Source organism: Protomyctophum parallelum (assembly GCF_964188405.1).
Source record: "Protomyctophum parallelum genome assembly, chromosome: 15".
NCBI lineage: Eukaryota > Metazoa > Chordata > Actinopteri > Myctophiformes > Myctophidae > Protomyctophum > Protomyctophum parallelum.
The window spans coordinates 22,206,039-22,228,729 of NC_139710.1; the positions used below are offsets into that span (position 1 = coordinate 22,206,039).

At 44.0% G+C, this 22,691-nt stretch overlaps 1 protein-coding gene across 1 annotated transcript in view; it reads right to left on the minus strand.

The window, feature by feature from the left end:
* LOC310872281 (transducin-like enhancer protein 4) overlaps positions 1-5,548 on the minus strand; it is a 47,859-nt gene extending 42,311 nt beyond the window's left edge. The window contains exons 1-3 of the mRNA XM_083784043.1: positions 5,450-5,548; positions 4,939-5,036; positions 2,634-2,697 (exon numbers count right to left, since the gene is read on the minus strand). Of these exons, the coding sequence (XP_083640169.1) occupies positions 2,634-2,697; positions 4,939-5,036; positions 5,450-5,494 (207 nt within the window). The 5' untranslated portion in view covers positions 5,495-5,548. The remainder of the gene's footprint in view (positions 1-2,633; positions 2,698-4,938; positions 5,037-5,449) is intronic.
* Positions 5,549-22,691: the final 17,143 nt, after the last annotated feature.

Genomic DNA, 22,691 nt, shown 5'->3' on the forward strand with positions numbered 1-22,691 from the left:
AGTACTGAAAGAAAGAGGTAAAGATCAACATTTTAAATACGCTCTCTTTCCTTCCTGCACATCCTGCTACCCTAATAGACAGGGGGTACACGTTTATCCGCCGTCTATCTCCGACCGAACCACACTTTTACTACACATCTCTCTATGCAAAATAATTTCTGCACGCTCCCAGAATTAACATAGGCTACATTGCATTCACTCAAATGTCTTATTTACTTTGCAAATATTACTTTTGTGAAACACGCTGTTGTTGCGCAAGCTCAACAGCCTACGTCAAAATCGCCATGTTGGGGACTGACTGGCCAGTCCTTCACAGTGACACGCGTTACATGAACCACGTGACCGGGATGGTTTCTTACCCCTCAATGTCGTGAACGCGCCCTTCTAAGGCAGCCTGCGCTACGCCTACTCTACACTGCTCCATAGCAGCACTAGCAGCACAGAGCCCAGCCATCCGTCGCGCAAACGAAACCGAATAGAAACGAAACCGAATGCTTCTGACAACATTTGCCTGTGCATGCTTAATCGTTGTACTTCTGAACACATTTGCCTGTGCGTGCTTCTTGCGTGCGCATTTCCCAACTCTCAGTGATTTACCCACACATCGCCCTGTGTGTGTGTGTGTGTGTGTGTGTGTGTGTGTGTGTGTCGCGTCGCCCTCCAGCCGCAATTGCGAGTGTGCGCTGAACCCAGACTCACACACTATCCATTCCATGCACATATTAGTCCTAAGTATATTTACTACAGTACGCCTGACAGACAGTGTCGTCGTTAAGCAGCTCAACCCTGTACCTCAACCCTAGCTGACAGGAGTGACAGTGCTGTGCTGTGCTGTGAGTGACAACTGGCTTTCTGACATCCCTTTCTCACAATCTACAACAATAGATTTGTTACTAACATTAGGTTGTGGCGAAGTAGAAACGTGGAGAGCAGATAGTGTGTTTTGGACAAACAGGCTAGCATTGGTGTTGATTTGGGTCAAATGGAGTCTATATGGCTAAAGATAAATGAACACATGACGTCGGTGGGAGAGGAGTTATTGTGTGTTTTGGACAAACAGCTTGGTGTTGTTTTGTGTCAGCTGAAGCTTCATGTGTTTGTGTTGGAGCGCCTCAGTGTGGCCGTATAGGTCATGTGCAACCTCTTCCAGAGAGAGATGGAGACACTAAATAAATCTCAGCTGGAGAAACATGTTTGCATGCATGCATGCTGCCTTGCATGCTGTGTGCTACTGTTGAGTCTGTCACTCACTTTGACTGATTTATGGCATTGTCTTTCTGTTAAAATCCAACTATGTTAATTTAAGAACTCTGGACATATTAGGTCATTGTTTATTAACTGTGCACACGTGTAGCCTATTGTATGTCAGACTGTATGTCTGTCACCCCACAGTCACAATCCTTTAGTAATTAGGCTGTGGAAATATTCACACTACTTTTACAATGCGTCAACACGTGCTGAGTTGACAAAGATTGACAGATTTCGGAGAAGACTGATAGTTTATCCTTTAGTAATTAGGCTGTGGAAATATTCACACTACTTTTGGATTTGCAGGCCTGGTGCCACAGGGGGTAAAGGGGGTATATAGTTACAGACAAAACGTCATTGTTGCAGTGGTCAGGGTGCTTAAGTGGGCAGCTACTGTAACTAGCCAGGGGTGCTAATGTCATTGTGCTGGGTGTGGTCAGGGTGCTTAAGTGGGCAGCTTAGCTACTGTAACTAGCCTATTTATTTGTTTGTAAAAATGTCAATAATAAAATATATATATTTTTATATTTAGCAATTTTGGAATCCATGTAATAATAACAATCACAATAACAATACTACTAATAATAATCATAATAATAACAATAAGCTTCTTTGTAAACTCACTCATTTACAAACAAGCTCACATCAGAACAATAATCCATGTAATAACAATAATAATAACAACAACAACAATAATAATAACAACACTAATAACAGTACAGTACAGAGGACAACATTACAGTACAGTGCAATACTAAGGAGTGCAGTACAGTACAATACTAAGGAGTGCAGTACAGTAGAAAGGGGTACAGTATAGCACTCGCATCGCCCTCCCGCTATTGCCTTCTTCCCATTTGCCATGCATCGAGGATGCGCTAGGATGAGCGGGCCGCAGGCCCGCGAAATTAATGATGAGGAATTTACTGTGCACATACACAGGAATCTACTCGTGCAATGTGCACACAGACATACCCTATAGCACAATTTCCCTTTTTTTTATTACATTTTATATTTTTTATAAACATATGCAAGTAATTCCATAAATTTAAAAATATTATTATTAAGAAGTAGTGAAAATAAAAGTGCGGCTTGAGCACGCCTTATTAGCAGTTGTCTACAAGCTCGCAACGTGGGGTAACACGACACATTGTGCACTTGTAGATCTGGTAAATGTTTTTTAATATTGATTGAATACTTCAATACAAGGTCTGCTAAGAGGATTTATAAGCCAAGAATGTTTCTTTCCATTGGGGTCCTTCATATTCAATTAATCTCTCTTTTGGGTCTCGACCTTAAAAGGAATTACTGCCCTATAGTGTACACAGGCAAACACTCATAAACATATACTGTATGCAGACATACTGTACACAGCAAATGCAGCTCACCATGACATAGTGTCTTTGCATCTCTGTCTTCTCACTGGCCAATTTCTCACACTCCAATTTCAGACTGTGGACAGAAAGGAATTGCTATGTTAATGATCACACATACAAGTACACGCACGCACGCACGCACGCACGCACGCACGCACGCACGCACGCACGCACGCACGCACGCACGCACGCACGCACGCACGCACGCACGCACGCACGCACGCACGCACGCACACACACACACACACACACACACACACACACACACACACACACACACACACACACACACACACACACACACAAATTGACAATATTTCCGGCATCCATTATAATTATGGAAATATGATTATCTACAGAACGTGGAATGTGTCTATCGGAGAGGTTTGATTTGAAAAGATCAACAAAGACATCTTAGACATGAAAGAGATGAGATTTGAAATGTGACATTCTGACAAAATGATGCTGTCATGATGACATTCAAATAAAACAATTGTTTGTTATTGACAAACTAGTAACAATTCAATGTAATTGTGCTTTTAAATTCCGGATGCAAGTTTAAAGAATAAAGATCATTCTCACATTATTTGATAAGAAAGTGAGGAACTTGCCATTTAGCAACACAATTATTTTTTCTGAATCCAAGGCGAGAGAGAAGGAATGGTCATAAGACAAATGAAAAGGAGTTATTTTTAATCTTTCTCAGTTAACTAGTTGGAACGAGCCGTTGTTTCCCGTAAAGGAACGCATACATAACATATACGGCAGGTACAGTGCAGTCATTAAGTGATCAATAGGCGTCTAGACAAACCCTCATTGTAAATTCTAGTAGTGACAGTGGATTTGCACAATCAACAGAAAGACAAGATGAAGTCCCTCGGACATATAGCTTTAACATAACTCTAAGTCTATACTCTAGAGTCTAGACTATAACTTAACTCTGTACCTGAAGAGATAGTCATAAATAATCTAATAATAATAAGCAACGCCAGGCTTTGTCTCACATCTTCAGCATTCATTTCTAAATGGAAATATGGATTTATTATATGTGCTTAAACATGCTTTAACCTAAAACATGCTTTAACCTTTTATATGTCTATATGCATTAATTACTCATAATTATATTATAGGAAAAAGTACATGCGAGGCATGAAGCCACAGCAATTAACTGTGTATTATTTGAGCTTGTATAAATCTACACTATTCACTATTTTTGTTATTTTTAAATAACTAAATGTTTGAACAATTTTGAGAATTTGTAGCTCTAATGATATCCGCAAAGAGATGCCAGGATGAATGTGCCAATGCCAATGCATAAGTGTGTTGTGCATTGGCACTAATATAACAATATGTTTTTATGAGTAGGCCTACTATTGTAATAGTGAAGGGTGTTCCTCATAAAGAATATATATATAGAGAAAAATTTGTATTAGAATACATTTTAAGTTTAATGGAAGATTAAACTATTGTGGGGAATTCAACACGTGCTAAGTAGGATATCAGAAAAGAAAGGTTGCAGACCTTTCTTTATTTTTTCTTCTTACCAAATGAATGCATTTTGGGTGTTTATGATAACACTCCTGTCATGTGGAGAAATTTGATCTGCACTTCCACAGCACTGCACATGCAATAAACATCAGGCTTGATGCGTTCAGCCACCGATTGGTTCATCTGAAAAGGTGATTGGACAATAACCATCTGGGAGGGAGGGAGGGGGGGTTATTGCTATTCATTGGGAGAAGCTCGCGTCTCGTCTGCTTACGGTTCTGCCCTGAGCAATGTATTTCACACTTCATCACGTCGGCGAAAAGGCATTTCACACCACTTGCTTTCGAAGCAGAGAGAGAGAGAGAGAGGAGGGGGGGGGGTGGGTGCATAGGAAAGATTTAGGCTTACCTGTGTGGTTAGGCCAGTATTAGACATAAGCTTTACATACTAACTAGTTGTACAGCCTGTGTTCATGGCTCCAAACACAATACTGTTTTTGCTTGGGTAATGTACTGTTTTTAAAGGGGTCTGACTGGTCAAGATCATTGAAATGAACAAACGATGAACACGCAAACACTTTCTCCAGCTTTTCAAGCCTACTGTAGTCTATGACCTTACAAATGTTGTTATTGACTAGCAAATTAAACACAAACACAGTGGTGCCACTTATAGTTTTACTCTTTTGGTTAATCGTAGCCAACAGCAATAATTGTCCTAGAAAAGCTATTACAATCGATGCTGAATTCATGGTATAAGCCTGCTGTGGTATTTTGTAACTACATGTTACATTGATCAAGTGAGGTCTTCACCAATCTGCATATTGTATTACCTGTGATACTGGGCTTGAATAAACTGGAACTCCTCCTTGATTCTGTCGCACGACTCGGTGATGGTGAACTTGAATGGCTGTCCAGTCTGGTGGGGGATCTTGGAAGGCATCAAATCAACACAAATAATAGGTCCAGTCAGTGACAGTCTCTCTCTGTCTCTCTCACTCACTCACTCACTCACTCACACACACACACACACACACACACACACACACACACACACACACACACACACACACACACACACACACACACAGTCACAGTCACACACACAGTCAGTCAGTCAGTCAGTCACACACACACACACACACACACACACGCACACACACACACACACACACAAAGCGAGCACTTCCACAATGTCCGTGCAAGCGCGCGGTTGTAGGCTATATAAACTTGATCCAAAGTGATGCGCCGTTGGGCTGCATCACGTGTTGTTTTATATACAGTAAACAGTCAGTAACAGTTATACACAATACACTACTGCCCACTGCAGACTAGGCTACTTACCGGATGGCGTGCGGGGGGGTACATCTTGCTCAGATCTCGAATCATTAAAAAATGTATTGCAAACTTCCTCCACCGAAACACACGGAAGGGTCAAAAGCACCGATGTGTCCTGTGCGCCAACGGCCAGTTAACGGCGGTGCAGTGCAGGATGTGCGGATGTGCCGACTCCATTCGGTGTAGAAATATCATCCAACCTTTGACTGTCCGTCATGCTAAGAGGCCAGAAGTCCATTCACCATACTCGCATTATAACGCACGGGTTACCGACCGTGGTGCGTGCTCTTGATTTCGCTCCCAGGCGCTCCAGGCAAGAGCGCGGCGTGTGTGAGACTACGAAACAATTTCTCTTCGAACTAATAGAGTCCTCTATTTTGTGACTATAATTTCGCGTTTAATTGACTTCCAAATATACCTACTTCATTCTTTATTCACAAGTGAGAACCGTTGATGTCAGACAGCGCGTTTGTCCATGCGCGCGCCTGTCATAGGCTACGCGTTAATGATTATTTCCGATTGTCTCCGGTGATGTCCATATCCAGTGATCACCGCTCAGACAGTGATTGTAGTACGTTGCCCCCTAGAAGACCAGATGTAGAAGCAACCAGTCGTATGAATGCAATTATATATTCATAACAATTAAAAGTGCCCATACATCGCGTTGTCGGGACGTGTAGTTTAATTCGTATTAGCCAACGATACACACGACAGACACGCTCCTCCAGTAAAGAACTACATCTTCCCGACTTCTCTGCGCACCTCGAAGACGACGGTGGGTGGCCTGTGGGGCGGAGCAATCGTTAAAGGCAACCAATGGTGACGACCCAAAACACCGCGTTCGAGCTATTCCATTGCCAATCATCAGCTTGTTGTCCAATCACCTCTGAAAGGATGCGATTTATATGAACTCCCCCACGTGGGGTTCAGGAGCCGAGCTGCTGCTAAAAGATGGCACGGGAATTAATCTACAAAGTGGCCGTGACCTACAGTATGTTTTTATATAAACTTCAGGGCAAATAGACAGATGGGCCTTATAAGTGTACATATGTCTTCTTCTCTTTTTTTCAGAGCTGAAATATTTATTTCATGGAGTGAATTCATTTGATCTGTTTCTCTTCTTAAATAGGCTAATAAAATATCCACTGTAGCCTATATTGAGCCTGCCACACTGGAATTTAATATTTGATTGATCTTCATTGTAATTGTAAGTTATAGTTTTTGAAAGTATAGGCCTACATTTTGATTTATAATCCCTCTCTCTCTGTCTTTCTCTCTCTCACACACGCATGCATGCACAAACACATTTCATATAGATAATATATACAAATGGTTGAGCACAACATTCAACAAATGACACCTTGTCATTGTCTCTCTTCTGTCTGCCTCTGTCTCTGCATCTTTCCCTCTCTCTCACGCAAACACACACACACACGCACACACGCACACACGCGCGCGCACGCACACACACACACACATCACACACACACACACACACACACACACACTGTATAGGCCTAGACACTCGCACACCCCACTCAAATACACATCTCTATCTAGCTCACATATACAAACTAATATCTCAGGTAAGCACAGAGCCCAAAGTGACCCGCTGTCGCTGTGCGTGGTTCCACATAAGGCTTGGAAAAGGTAATATCATGCCCTCCCTCTTTTACTCTCCGAGGGTTGCGCTTTGATGTGGGAGGGCGAGGGATATGTGTGGAGATGCGGGAGGGAGGGGAGGCAGGTGAGGGGGGAATAAACAGATTTATTTGCCTGCGCTCCTCTCTGATTATTTTGCCCCTGCCTTTTGTTCCAGACCTTATGAAACCCAAATGTCAAGTGAGGCGAGGGCCTCATATCCCGCCCTGTCAATCATGGCCCTCTGCACACCTGAAGCCTCGACGCCGGATTATTGGCTTCAACACGAGGGTCGCCTTCTCCGCCTGCCGCGGCGCTTCAGACGACTCGACGGCCGGGGGCTTGTATTTTTTCTCTTTCTTTTCTCTCTCCTAAAGAGGAACTTCATTTGGCAGCTGATGCACGGGAGATTGCAGAGGAGGAGGATTTTCAGTGTAGATGTGTAGGGCTGGGTGGATGTGTGCACGGGGGCAGAGTGTCTTCTCTTGGGGTGGAGGGATTGGGGAGGGGGGGGGGGGGGTGGAAGGTCGGCTTGCAGGGCGGAGGGGGGTGGGGAGGGGGACGGAGGGGAGCTGAGGGCAAGACAACCAGGCCTTAACACCTGGCTCAGTGCACTGATCAGCACCTCTACATGTCTCTTAATCTCACTGCAGCTCTGCCTCTTTGTTCCTCCCTCCGTTTCTCTCTCTCACGACTCTCTCTCTCTCTCTCTCTCTCTCTCTCTCTCCCTCTCCCCATGTACTTTGTGTACTGTGTGTGTGTGTGTACTGTGTGTGTGTGTGTGTGTGTGTGTGTGTGTGTGTGTGTGTGTGTGTGTGTGTGTGTGTGTGTGTGTGTGTGTGTGTGTGTGTGTGCGTGTGTGCATGCATGCGTGTTATCCTCCTGCAGTATTCAACGCTGTTGCAAAGGTGAAGTTAAATGAATACTCAGGGTTTTTGCAGGGTTACAAATGCACCAATCAGTCATTGGCAGACACTTTGCATTCTGAGCTTCCCCTTGACCTGACAGCACATGAATGTCCCTTCGGCACCGTCAAAAGTCAAAGGATCAAGTTGGGCTATATTTTTAAGGAGTACATATAAGTATATACTGTACCAAGGGACTATATCATCCATTACAAGCCGTGTCACTCACAACCCCTCAAAACTCATGGTACATTACAGCAACTTATCCATGCAACAGCATCATTGTAACTGATTATCCGACAAGCATCTCACCTCCTAGCTCAACCCTCCTCTCATCCAAGACCCTAACCAACTCAGCCGCATGGACTGATTCAGATGCTGCTTGACAAGTGTTTAAACATGTTAAACCCATCCCACACACAAAGGTACCTGGCACTTTACATTCCACACGAGCCCTAGCGACCCGGGGAAACACTCTGTGAAAACTGTATACATCTATACATAACAAGATCACAACGTGTTGTGGTGCAATTCGTAGTGAGCTTGTAGATCGGCTATTTTTGTCGAAGATATTTGAGATGGGGAAAAGGAGCGGACCGAGTATAGAAGTATTAAAGTGGTTAAGATGTATAGGCCAACACAGCTGCTGGTGTGACGGTAGCTGTGTGTTTATTTACTTCATAGGCCCAATAAGACAAAACAGACAGAAACAAACCCTGAGTCCCTGACCCTTTAACCACATCGGCTTCCACACAGACAGCACCGGTATGGTTCCTCTGTGCCAGGGTTCAGTGTCCAACTAGTCATGCCTCAGTAGGCGCCATTAACCACTGTTCTACTGTTCTTTAAGCCTCCCCTCATTACAGCGAGTTGTGTCTAAATCCTCCGCGAACACCCCTTTAACACGTCATTAATCCCTGACGGCTGCCCCTTTGAACAGAGAGCTGCTGTGAAGGGATAAACTGGCTTCCTCAGGCGGGCAGAGAGAAGCACTGGATGTATTCCACTGTACCGTCAGGTTAATCCTGCCTCCACAGAGAGGGGGGGAGTGAGAGAGATAGAGAGAGAGAGTGTGTGTGTGCGTGCGTGTGTGTGCATGTGTATGTGTGTGTGTGTGTGCACCGTGCGCGTGAGAGGAGGTGTGTGTCTCCACGGAGACATTTAAGCATCAGCTCCATCAGAGTAACGACTCTGGGGGAACATCAGCATCTGGAGCTCAAAGTCATCCAGTTCGCCCAAATGGAACTCAGAGATTGCTGCCATTTTTAAAAATTAGATTACCAACGGATGTGTCTGTGTGTATGTGTGCGCACAAGTGTGTGTGTGTGTGTGTGTGTGTGTGTGTGTGTGTGTGTGTGTGTGTGTGTGTGTGTGTGTGTGTGTGTGTGTGTGTGTGTGTGTGTGTGCCTCCTTGTAAGATTGTGTGTTGTCTTCCATCTTTATAACATTCATTACACCAACAGTGTACCATATGAGATAGGCAGAGAGAGAGAGGAAGAGAGAAAATGAGAGATAGAGTGCACAGCCCTTTAGTTTAAAGGAGAGATAAAGAGAAGAGGGAGAGAGAGAGAGAGAGAGAGAGAGAGAGCACCCATATAGTTTAAGTGTTGATACTAAGAAAGGGATCTAATGTAAGGTGTGCATGATGCTGCATAATGTGTGCATTTACTGTCCATCTGTGGAAGAAACACTCAGCATGGTGGTCACATCACAGATGATCCCCCCATCATGAAGCAGTCCTACCCCAGCCACCACACCAATCCTCATTCAACTTCATTCAACTCTGGGAGTGTACAAATGGAGCCAAATAGATTTGGTTTCATTTGTACCCTTGGTTTCAAGGGATACATATTAGAGTATATTTTACTGTGCACTGCACATCTTTTTCCTCAGATTTCATTCAACCTATTACCTAATGTCAACAACACTTGCATCTATAACAATCATAACCATGCAATTGTATGTCTGGGTTAATTAAAGAACTAAAAGAAATAGGCCTAAAAGATCCTGTATAACCTACCTGTGTCAGAAATTCTTTATACAACTCAACTGTATTGCAGACCAAAGGGAAAACAAACACTGCTTTTGAAGTTAAATTGCAATATTTCTATCTGACTTAAACTTGATCAACCAAAATAATAATTTAATTCAATTGAACAATCAAGATTTCAAAGAACAAATTAAAATGTTCAATCTCCTATTTCTCCTAGTCCTGCAATGTAAAGTTCCTTTCAATGTCAAAAGTAATCCGAAAGTAATCAAACCAAAAATGTAAGATCTTCTAGTTTCCAAAAATCAATTAATTCCTATAAAGTCAGCAAATAATAAAAAGGCAATGCATTGCTCAAAAAGGGAAGAAATATATTTCTCACCCAACCTTCAAGTCAGGAGGTCCCAGCAGGTTCCGCTTTGTCCAAAAGCTCTACAGGACAGGGATTCAGAGCTAAACCCTATACTCACACTTATTAAGAGTCACTTTCACAAACCACCAACAAACACTCTTTTTGATACCTAAAATGGAACCCCTGGCCAAAGAGATTCTATATAGACGAATTCAGAAACGGGTCTCATAGTCGCAGAAAACGTATTTCCTGTAGGCTGAGACCACATATACGATCACATACTTACTTTATATACTTTATATACCTCATACCTCATACTAAGCATTTAAAGTATGAGGTATAAAGTACAGCAGCCATGTGTTCATACAACAGAATGTATTGCATAAGACTGACGTTATGTATCTTTCAGGACCTTTCACTGCTTCGTCTCAACCATTACTCTATGGCTCTGTTCTCAGCCACCGCGGTGTGTATTTTGACATTCCGTTTTTCTCCAAAGTTGAATGTTGCCACTATTGTTGGAGCAGCCATAAACTATGCAGGTTCATGCCGATGTTCCATGGGCATCTTTATAAAGTTAGTGTGAAGTTGCCCGAACGGCCTCAATGCTCCAAGAACAGTCAGAAATGGTAGTTAAGGGCTTTTATTTTCCCCAAACTCCTCCACCAAAGTCCAGTACAGATTGAACAGTGTGAAAACAGGAAAATAACAACACTAATAATAATAATGAAAAATGAAATAAACACTTGAGCAAACACTACGAACAAAACCCAAATGGATAAGCGCTCTCTTCAGACTGTACCCTGATTACCCAAGGCCCTGTAGCTCTCCCTCAGGGATGTTACCTGTGTTATTGCCCACATCTAACTCACTAGCCTGTCCCTACAGCCTCCTTTAAATAGGAGTGGATCCTACCACTGGGCACAGACTCAATTAGCACATTTCTTCTCAAATACTTACTAATATAAATACTTCCATCAACCACCTTGAATAAACAGTAAACTAATCATTCTCAATAATGTGTTACAATTAAACAAGTATAAATCAGAATGAAAACTCAATGACAATTACTCAAAGCATAAGGAGAAACACCCCTCTCCTGCATAGCACTTGGCCACTTCCTCATCAAGGGAAATGCCACCAGCAGTGCAGGAAAGACAACTAACCAATCAGTGATCATTTCAATTCCACCACATAATTAAAAAAATAGTCTTTGCATGTTATAGAAAGCAGTTTGTGTCTTTGTATATAGGGCACGGGTTGCCCTGTGACAGTTAGTGTTAGTAAAAAGCAGGTTAAAGAGTAACGTTTGAGCAGACTAACATCAGTCACTCTATACCAGGGATGTCAAACTCAAATACACAGTGGGCCAAAATAAAGAAATTGGTACAAGTCGAGGGCATATATGCCCTATACCATATATGTCAAACTCAAGGCCCGGGGGCCAAATCAGGCCCGTGAATGAATTATCTTTGGCCCGCGGGGTGATATTTAATTAGTATTAGAACTGGCCCTCTGGTATACTGCACGGACCACCATAATACTACAAGTCCCACAATGCACTGCGAGCGCATTGTCACGTATCGAGGGCCCGCAAGCGCAAGCATGCGTCTTCTCACTTGAAGAGGCCATTTTGGCCCACTGTGTATTTGAGTTTGACATCCCTGCTCTATACCATTCAATGTAGTAGACTATAATTTCTGCTTTGATTCATTCAGATCTTTTCACCCCTCAACACCTTCTTTTATAGCTGTTCCTGGTACCTCACTTCCTGGAACTATTGCTAACATGTTTTGTCCCCACAGCTCCACCTATGATCAAACCTAACCAAATTAATGACCATGGTTTAACCACACACACACACACACACACACACACACACACACACACACACACACACACACACACACACACACACACACACACACACACACACACACACACACACACACACCTTTTCCGTACACTACATTTCCCTACACTATATTTTAACCAATATTTATTCCCATATTGTCACACAGTATGTTATGTTTAATTTTATTTCAATACTCATACCAGGACAAGAAATACATTTCTTCACACATTTATGTGGCAGAACATTATGCAGATAATTTGCACATAATTATTGTCTTCCTCCAAAACTAAAAACTCAGAGATGATAATGAATTGATCATTATTCAAAGTAGTATAACTCAGACATATTTTAGGGGTCATATTCACAATGACGCAAGGGAAAGACCTTGCCTTTGTCTGCATCAGAGGAGGCTAGACTAACCAGACGGAGTTTAACATTCTGCCTCCTCTCCAGTCAAAAACACTAATCAGACACTCTGCAGGACTCTGGATGCTAACCGGGACTAATTCTGCCTCCCGCCAGCTAACGACGCATACTGGGACAGTCCTGATTGGCTGTTAAACACTAGGGGGTACACCTCTGATTGTCTGCTTAGCATATTCTTTCCCAAAATGTGATGGCCCATATACCCACTTATCCCCATCGCACAGCACCATGCAATGACAACGGCCAGTTTGTACGTGTGCAAGGGTGGTGGTGCGCATGTACGTGCGTGTATGCGCGTGCGCCCGTGTGTGTGTGTGTGTGTGTGTGTGTGTGTGTGTGTGTGTGTGGTGTCAGCATGAGGAGGGGGGCTGTGTTTGTGGGGGGTCTCACATGTGCTAACACATACACGCATGTGTGCGTGTGTGTGTGTGTGTGTGTGTGTGTGTGTGTGTGTGTGTGTGTGCACGCGTGTGTGTCTGTTGTACATCACACACCACAGGGGTGTTTGGGAAAACAAACAGCCAAATTCATCATCATGCCAAAGTTCCAGCCCTTCTACCTCCTCCCTATCCACCTTATCCCCATCGCCACTGCTCTTTCTCCTCTTCTTTACCATGGCACAGATCAGATAGAATGTCACCTCTACAGACTGGTGCGAGCTAATTAGCTGTTAGCCATGTTTGTGTTCTTGACCGACGACAGGATCATTTACTCTGGTCTCCAGCTGGCTCTGTTTGTCGGAGCCGTCTCATTAGCATGCCAAATTAGTCCCACTCAGTCAGGGCTCAGCCTCGTCCAATGAGAAGTCATCGGAATGCAAATCAATCAGGAGGGCGTGGTTATGGAAATCGGAGATACTGTCAGAGGTAATAAAATAAGGTTGTTCTTTTTTCGGGGGGGTCGCATCAAGACAGATACTGCTACTTTGTCGGAAGACACAACTGGAATAACAAGAAAGGTTAAATGTGAGACTGTCTGTGTGCATTTGAAGGGTGGTGAAGTAGATGAGGCCAAACGCAATGGGAAATGCTTAATGATTCATCATGAGTTGCAGGTTATGTTGTCTACATCCAAGAAATAATTATTCTCAAGGATAATGAATGTGTAATTAGCCTATTGAGTGTGACATAGTGATCGCTGTCATTGTGAGGGAACACATTTTCTGAATGTCAGGAGAGAGTAGTTAATCTGCTCAAAGCCAGGAGTTATCCGCCAGCCCTTAATTTCGTTATCTTCTTACTTACTTACTTCTTTCTTCCCTTTCTTTCCTTTTTTCCTTTGGAGAGGGTGTAGAGAGCCACGTGTCTCTTCTGATGGTACATGTTACCAGCTGCTTCTTTTCACCTGACAGTGCTGAATTTCACCAGGAAGGTGTAACATGCAGGAGAATGCGCTAACCTTCCCAGTTCCACTCAGTGCTGAACAGGTGCCCCGACCAAACTGTAGGAGTCACAAGTCAAGTGCAGCGAACACAGATCACCTTCCCCACATTGTGTTAGTTGGAACATCCAGCCAAGCCAGATGCATCGTGGAGTATTGAAACTACATTCTATAAACTGGGTATGTGATTAATAAAAAATATAGATTCATTATATGTGCAATTGTGCATGTTGGCAAATGCACCTTACTTATTTTGTTCAAGTGGCTGCATAATTTGGAAAACAATCTTGGAGTGTTATCAATATCTGCCAGCTGATGAGGAGACAGCCTGATGACATAGAAGATTACATTAAGGGATCGTATTATGGTCTTTCTGAAGGCTCACTTATATAGAACTGAAGCTGTAATAACGATTATCCTGCCAGCAAGTGCTACCTTTTAATTTGCTGAACCTCTGTGATTAATGAAAAGCAATTTCTTACACTAATACTGGTCCATTTGATTGCATCTAGAGACACAATTAAGGAAACGCCTACCAGCTCAGTGGCCTTGTGGTTAGAGTGTCTGCCCTGAGACTGGGAGGTCAGGGTTCGATCCCTGACCGGGTCATACCAAAGACTGTGAAAAATGGGACCCAGTGCCTCCCTGCTTCGCACTCAGCATCACGGGGGTGTACTTAACATTAAGCTGCCTCACACTACAGAAACAGGAGATAGGCTCATTGTCTCCGCCGTTCATTACCAGCTAATCTCCGGCACCGTTGACCCGATCCATGCCAAACTGTGCACACACCCTCCCTGGATGCCAACGACGAACCTCTGCCCCAACCTCTGTCACGGATCTGCACCATTTCCCATATTCCATCCTCATTGGCTAAGATTGGCTTCCAAAGCTCGCATGATTAGTCCGTTTCGAACAAAATGTTCCTTCATACAGCCTATGTAGAGCCAACATTATTGCTGGCGGTGGCGCGTGTGTGTGTATATGTGTGACAGTGTGTGTTAGGGTAGGGTAGGGCTGGGGGAGGCAGTGGAAGGAGGGACAGAGGGGGAGCAGTAATGTAAGAAAATTGGAGGATTAGACGGCGGGACCTCTTCCTGTCTACTGCAGCCCCCGCTCTCCTCCCCCGCCTCCTCTCATCCAACCCTCAGGCTAATAACACAGCCTGACACACTGACAAGCAGCCTCTCTCTCTCTCTCTCTGTTACACACACCGTGCCCCCACCCCCTTATACGCCTATTTCCATCCCTCATCTCTCACAAATCTGTCTGCCCCCTACTATCCCTCTTTACCTTACTGCCTCCCTCATCTTGCTCCAGTTCTGTGTCTCATCCTCTTACCTCATCCATTTCCTGTTAATGTCGGGATTGAGCCCAATTCATCCTTTGTCATACAGTATGATCACGTTGCTCAGGCAAGTGATGAACTTTAAATATATACAGTACATATGCTTTAGTCCAAGGGGTGTCAAACTCATCTTGCCAGTCATGTTTCTGAACGTGTGTGTGTGTGTGTGTGTGTGTGTGTGTGTGTGTGTGTGTGTGTGTGTGTGCATACAGTCCACACCCACAACACCAGAGGGAGTGCAACAAACCATGTACAACCCAGATTTGGCACAAACAAGGGACTAAATTCTTTTCGCTCCTATGCCACCAAAATGTGGAACGCCCTACCAACAGTCATTAAGACATGTGAATCCCTTGACTCCTTCAAAACCGCACTCAAAGGGCACCTACGGATGGCTGCAATTCGAAACTGGCCTCTGTAAAATCTGAATCCCCCCCCCCCCTTTTCCCCTCATTGTATATGTATCTTTTCCCTTTTTGCTTCCTATATGATGAATTCCTGTTCTGTACTTTAGCTACATAGAAATGTCTATTTGTATGTCTCTAAATGTTTTGATGAATTGAACAATGTGGACCCTGTTGTAAACAAGTGTAATGCTTAATTGGGTCGTCCACTCACAGTTAACAGTCTTTGTATTGAGTTTGTGCTTGAAATGTACTGTAAATTCTGCAAACTGTTAATAAATATTTCAATCAATCAAAAAACAGCCAGTATACGTACTGTATATGTAAATACATGAATCCCAGCACACAAAAGCATGAATGATGATGGTATTCGGCCACAACACAACATGATGGGTAACATAGGCCCACACACACACACACACACACACACACACACACACACACACACACACACACACACACACACACACACACACACACACACACACACACACACACACACACACACACACACACACACCTGACCAATTCACCATCACCCATCAACAGTTTTAGCATGATTCATCACCAGGTGCTGTACCAAGCAGCAAATGAGCACTGTAGTCTGATGCACATTTCACTGCTACTGTGCAAGTGTACTGTGCACAGAGAAGGACTGCTTGTCATGACACCGCCAGTGCTGAGTGAAAGGATTTTGTGGATGGTTGACTGGTGGGGGGGATGGGGGTTGCAGCAGGGTGAGGTGGCACCAGTGAATGAGCGAGCGTGCATGTCAACGAGAACCGCCCCATTTGAGAGTGTATATGAAGGGTCTGAAAGGACCTAAATGGATCTCCGATTGGACTTTCAGGGGTCGTCATCAACCCAGATCGGAGGCCATTAGGGCCTATTTAAAAGAATTACTTCCAGGATGCAATCAGAAACCCTGATAGGTAATCAATGGCAACCAGATCAAGGCACAAAGGCAGTCCATGTGTCTCAATCAGCCACCATTCAGCAGGGCAGGGAGAGCAGTTCCGGCCAGATATTGCATTTACTATTGGTGTGCGCCTTCCCACGCACCCATATGCATGTGGACGCACGCACGCACGCACGCACGCACGCACGCACGCACGCATTCACACAATGTTGTACATAAGAAATCATGCAAAGGTACAGACAGTATTCCTGTAATACACACACATTGCACATCCAAGGGCCCACCCCCGCAAATCTGTAGCAGCAAATTGATCTGCAGATGGCCATGCACTATGTAGCTTTGCTGACAGTGATTTATCAGGCGGCAGGTAATGCCTCCACCACCACCCCCTGTGCTTTAAAAGAAGAATTACAGGACATAAAGAAGAGATGGAGAGAGAGAGAGATGAGATGAGTGGGACGGAGGGAAGAGGGAAAGGAAGTAATGGGGGAATAGGTAAGAGTAAAGGGGAATGGAGCTTGTGGACAGACAGGTTGATTTATTGGACCCCTCTAGTTAGCGTACAACGTGCACACACACACACACACACACACACACACACACACACACACACACACACACACACACACACACACACACACACACACACACACACACACACACACACCTGCAGAGCCTAGCAAGAGTGATGAGTGGGGAGAGGTTTGTAATGCGGCTCAATGATGCGTGCAGCATTTAGTTCAGTCTGACTGCACTCGTTCCTGCAGCCGAGCAGGCTGACAATATGCCCTGGCAGGCAGACAAAGGGAGAGAGAACGCCAAGGCCACAAATTAGGTCAATATGCTTGGTTCATAAACAGAGCAGAACCCCAGCCTGGCATGCTGACAGGGGTGGGGGTATATTAGCACCCACAACCAAGTGGGGAGCTGCTTCTGTAGAAACACATGCACGCTCGGCACGTGTGCACACATGCACACACACGCGTGCGCGCATGCACATGCATACGCTCACGCACACGCACACACACACACACACACACACACACACACATGCAAACAGCAACCCAAAGAGACAACAACATGTGCAATAAGGTAACCGCATTCATTAAGTTATATGTATCTAGTGCACATAAATGCATATACACTACACACACATACCAGTATGAACAATAATAGTCCTGACATGATAAAACACAGTCAAAGAAAAGACATATGAAACACACACCGTGCAGCCCCCTGCAATAAGATTACAGGCTATCAGCCCTCAGTAGATTTGCCAGCGGGAGTCCCAAGTATAATAAAATCAGATTAAGGGACAATCATATTTATTCCTAGTATATACAATATATCAGGGCTTCTCAGCTTCTTGTCTTGTGATAGGCTGTGAAAAGGCAGGCGTCTGTGTACACTTCTCAGCCTAAGTTGACGTTAGGCTGCGTTTAATGAGCTTCAGGTGTCAAGGAGTTGGGGGTGATTTATTTGATTTATTGTTTTTCCAAAGAAGTTTTTGTGCTTTTGTTATTGCCCCTGCTGTTGCCGGTAACATCATTTTAGAATTATTTAGAATTGAATAAAAGTTCAGTGGCATTTATATAAGGGGCTAGAAGTTCTTTTAGGGGCACGGTGGCACAGTTGGTAGTGCTGTCGCCTCACAGCTAGAAGGTCCTGGGTTCGATTCCCGCTCGGGGCGCTGTGGGTGCTGGCGGCGTGTTTCCTCCTCCACGTCATCAGTGCCCATACCCGAAGGCGGGGTTGGCGAAAGGGCCTTTCTGTGTGGAGTTTGCATGTTCTCCCCGTGTCCCCTAGGGTAGGTACCCTCACAAAAACATGCAGTAATCCTGGTCTCTAAACTGCCTCCCCCTGGCCAGCCGGGACGCCTGATGGAGGGGAAAGGAACTGGTTGGAATAACGTGCTCCTTCCACGCGCTACGTCCAACCAGGAAAACTCCCCCCCTGTCAGGTGTAAAGGAGCAACTTGGACACTCAAGCATGAAGGAAGCATGAGTTAAGTCCGTTGCTCTCCCTAGGTTGGCGGAGGGTGTGTAGAGCCCAGGATCACATCACAGGATGATTGACACAGGGGTGAAAAATGGTTTACAAAATCGTGGGACAAAAAATATAAATTATAAATAAAAAAAAAGGGGCTAGAAGTTCAGAAACTATGGTTTATATGGTTAATGTGACATCTTGGTACTATATACGTTTAAGAACACACAACCCCATAAAATACAGTACAATACAATATAGTATGAGCAAAAAAAAAATCAAAAAGCCTGCTCTCACTGGATCGGTTTACAGCTGAATTTGAAGTGGCTGAGAGGATCAGCATTATCTACATCTGATGTCATGGTTCTTAGCAACTTTAATAGGAACATGGAGGATACTGAACGAGTCCTTCCTTACCCAAGTGAAGGATCTTGGGGTCTGAGAGGGTGAGAAGCTTAGTCATCTGTGTGAGATTCATTGTAGCTCCTTTTTGTATAGAAAGCAGCTATTGAGGTACGTGGTCCTTGCATCTACAGGTAGTAAGGATGACTCCATAGGGCGGTTTTCCAGGCACGCCCGGCAGGGAAGAAACCATGGAGCAGCAATATAAAGTCCAAGGGGTTCAGGGGACTATAATATATTATATCCACACTGGCCTCAGAATGCCATGAGGTCTCCCAGTTTGAGCAGGCAAATGTGGCCAGGGAAAGAGAAATCTGGGATTCTCTGCTGGCACTGCTACTGTAGCTGTGTGACACGAATTAGATGGATGGGCGGATGGATGGATGGATGGATGGATGGATCCCACAAACAGATCCTCCTCTTAGTCCGCTTCAGTCAGAGAACTGACTAGTTGAGTGTTCAGTTCAGTTCCATTTCCCTGACTGTAACAATAAAAATGCACATGGTACACACACGCACACACACACTATTTTTTCTTGTTGTTAATGTTTCTCTAGTTGTTAACTTGTTAATGAAGGCAAATAGTATGCCAGCTACAGTAGGCTATATAGGCTACAACTCAATGGACATAGTCAATCATCTGAAATAAATTTAGAGTAATAGTAAGGTGTACAATGCAAAATACTTTGATTTAACTCACAATGCTTAGGCTACTAATGAGAGATTGGGGCTAATTTTCAGTGATTACTACTTTCGCAGGTCTTATGTGCATTTAAAATTGGCTAAATGCCACACAATTATGAGTGGTTCCCATGGGTTGGCAAGGCAAAATTGCTGGAGTTCTTGAAGAGTGTGCGCACGTGTTGTGTGTGTGTGGGAGGAAGGGGAGGGGGGGCGTGCGTGTGTGCGTGCGTGCGTGCATGCAACTGTGCATACGTGCGTGTGTGTGTGTGAGGTGTGTACATGTGGGCGCATGTGTCTTTAGTGTCTTATGTGAACAGAGGAGTCATCCTATTTACCCGTCTTGGTGTTAGGGGTGACCGTCACCCGCCCAGCTAAATGCCATGCAAATGCTGCCGCCACCGCCGAGCTGCCAATCATGACGCTGTTGGCATTCACGGCATGCCGCCAGAGCATTCACAGCGTCTTGTGATCTTTACTAAATGAGAAATAACCCTAGATTGTCCACCTTGGCCAGCACATTTAAACAACGCAATCCCTGAAATTCCCAGGAGGGGAGGAGGTGTTGGTGGTGGTGGTGCGTGTTGTCAAGTGAAAAGACAAAGAAAACAAACGGGGCCGGGGGTGTATGGGTGGCTTATAGGTGGCGAGGGGGTGTCCAACTCCCATAATAGAGTGTCTCATTATGATGATGTGATTTGCCAGAGCGGGAGCATATAGTGGCTCTCATTGCTAATACCAGATCCCCCGAGCCACACAGCCATACCACAGATCGAGGTTTATTATTACACTTTATGAAAGGCTTAAAGTGTGATTTATACTTGGTTGTGTGATGGTGTTGTGCACTGGAAATAGCCTATAGTATAGTTGATGTAAAATCTCACAACGCATTGCTGTGCGACGTGTTGTGAGCTTGTGGATCATCTATTTTCAGTGTGCAACACCGGTAAGCAACACAGTATAAATCAAGTCTTATGAACCTGCCTGGTGAGAGCATGTCTTGTGTGTGCCACTGCCAAGACACAGGAAAACACACCAACACTACTCAGCTGAGATTAGACAGAACAAAAGGTTTTACCCCTGACAATAATTATGTTCTTTCTCGCAAACACAAGAGACATCATCATGTCATGTCATCATGTCATGTTAAGTTGTTCTGACCGCGTTAAGGTGACTAAAAGATACTCTGTAAATCATAGCCTTTAGCCATAGCCTGTAAATCAACAGTTGCACATGAACATGCACATCTTTCTTACATCATGATCTTGATTACTATTCTCATTCCATATCAGCAAGTAAACAAATTCAAGGATTTTAGAATTAATTTTGATGTAACATATAGTAGGGTTAGGGTATTATGGCTAGATGCTGGTGATGCTGCGCTCAATAAGTCACACTAATGCAAATAAAGCTCACCCTATAGTATTATATGTTCCCATATCCGAATCCTCCCTTTAGATAAGAGGCCTAAGGTCCTGACCTACAGTATATGCTTTATGGGGGCCGGGGAAACTGGTAATAAAGTATTCAATCAATCAAAATGGTCAGGATTATGTTGAGTTGAAGTTAGTGTTGAGGCAGCCTCGGAAACCCAGACGTTTTTATTTCCAGGGAGAGGAAAAAAGTAACATAGATGAGGGAACAATGAAGCGCAAGCTAAAGTCTTTAATCTGTCTTTCTTGTCTGGGACAAAAAGGACCTGAATACAGTCTTTCCTGACACATACATGTAGGAAGAACGTAGCAGTGCACACTTCTAAGCAACCAGGCAGGCATTATCTGGCTGGGTGGCCAGTCTGTTTGTAAACCTTATGCATACATGTAGATAGCTAGTATGTGCTAATATTAGATAGCATCACACAACAAGGTAGGCACGCCAAAGGGACAGTTTTAGGGAGTCCTACAAGTAATACAGGCAGAAAGACAGGTACAGGCATACAAGGACACAGAGTTGGATCCCTAACGCATCTGACCCAGGCCCAAGGGTACAAAGTTCAGGGGGGCCTACTGGATATTGGACCAACTGAAACCTGACTCAGCTCACGGAACTACTTATTGAGCTCCCTAGACCCCATAAGCTAAATACAAACCTGTTAAAATTAAAGCCTTAATTGGTTGTTGGTGGCATAGTCGAGTAGATAATTTATTGAGTATCACCTGTTTCGGCCCTGGCTGTTACACATTCATATGAATGTGAATACATGGATTACATGCACAGGCAGCTGTATCTGAAGTATGCATTCCATGTGTAGGGAGGTTGTAACACACACACACACACACACACACACACACACACACACACACACACACACACACACAGTTCACACCTTCAGGCAATTAGTCTTGGCCCATCACGGTTTGCCTCTTCGTCACACTTAATTATAGGTGCAAATTGAATTTGTCTTAATGCACTGTTGCTGGTCTCTCTTCATTCAAGAGCCTGTCAGGAATCGGATCACACAGAGATTGCCAAATCATTGCAAACATGGTGATGTTTCATTCTTATTGTGAAAGCATATAATGTGAGACCTTATCTCTGTTCAGCACTGACATTTCATCTGTCTTTAGAAGGGCCAATCTCTAACTCTGGGTATTATTATTAATGTCAAAAGAATATCTTTCTTTGTGAGGACAGAAATACACTGTCTAGACATAAAATACAAATGGGACCATAGTAGATCACTCTATAAGCTATTTTTTAGGCTATTTACAAGTGCTATAAAGTTGACCTATTCTGCCTCTGCATCCATCCATGAACGATGCAGTTATACTCAACAAGCCGTTTCGAGGAAGCAATCTGATTGGTTGAAACAGCCATTTTCTTGGGACATTTGTGGCCGTAGTGGCTACATCTGTCATTAAAAAAATTCTTTTTAGCAACTATCTTAGTTGAGTCAACATGTTTTTTAAGGGTAACTGTTGTATAATCGATCACAATATTAGACTTGAGGGTGTGTTTT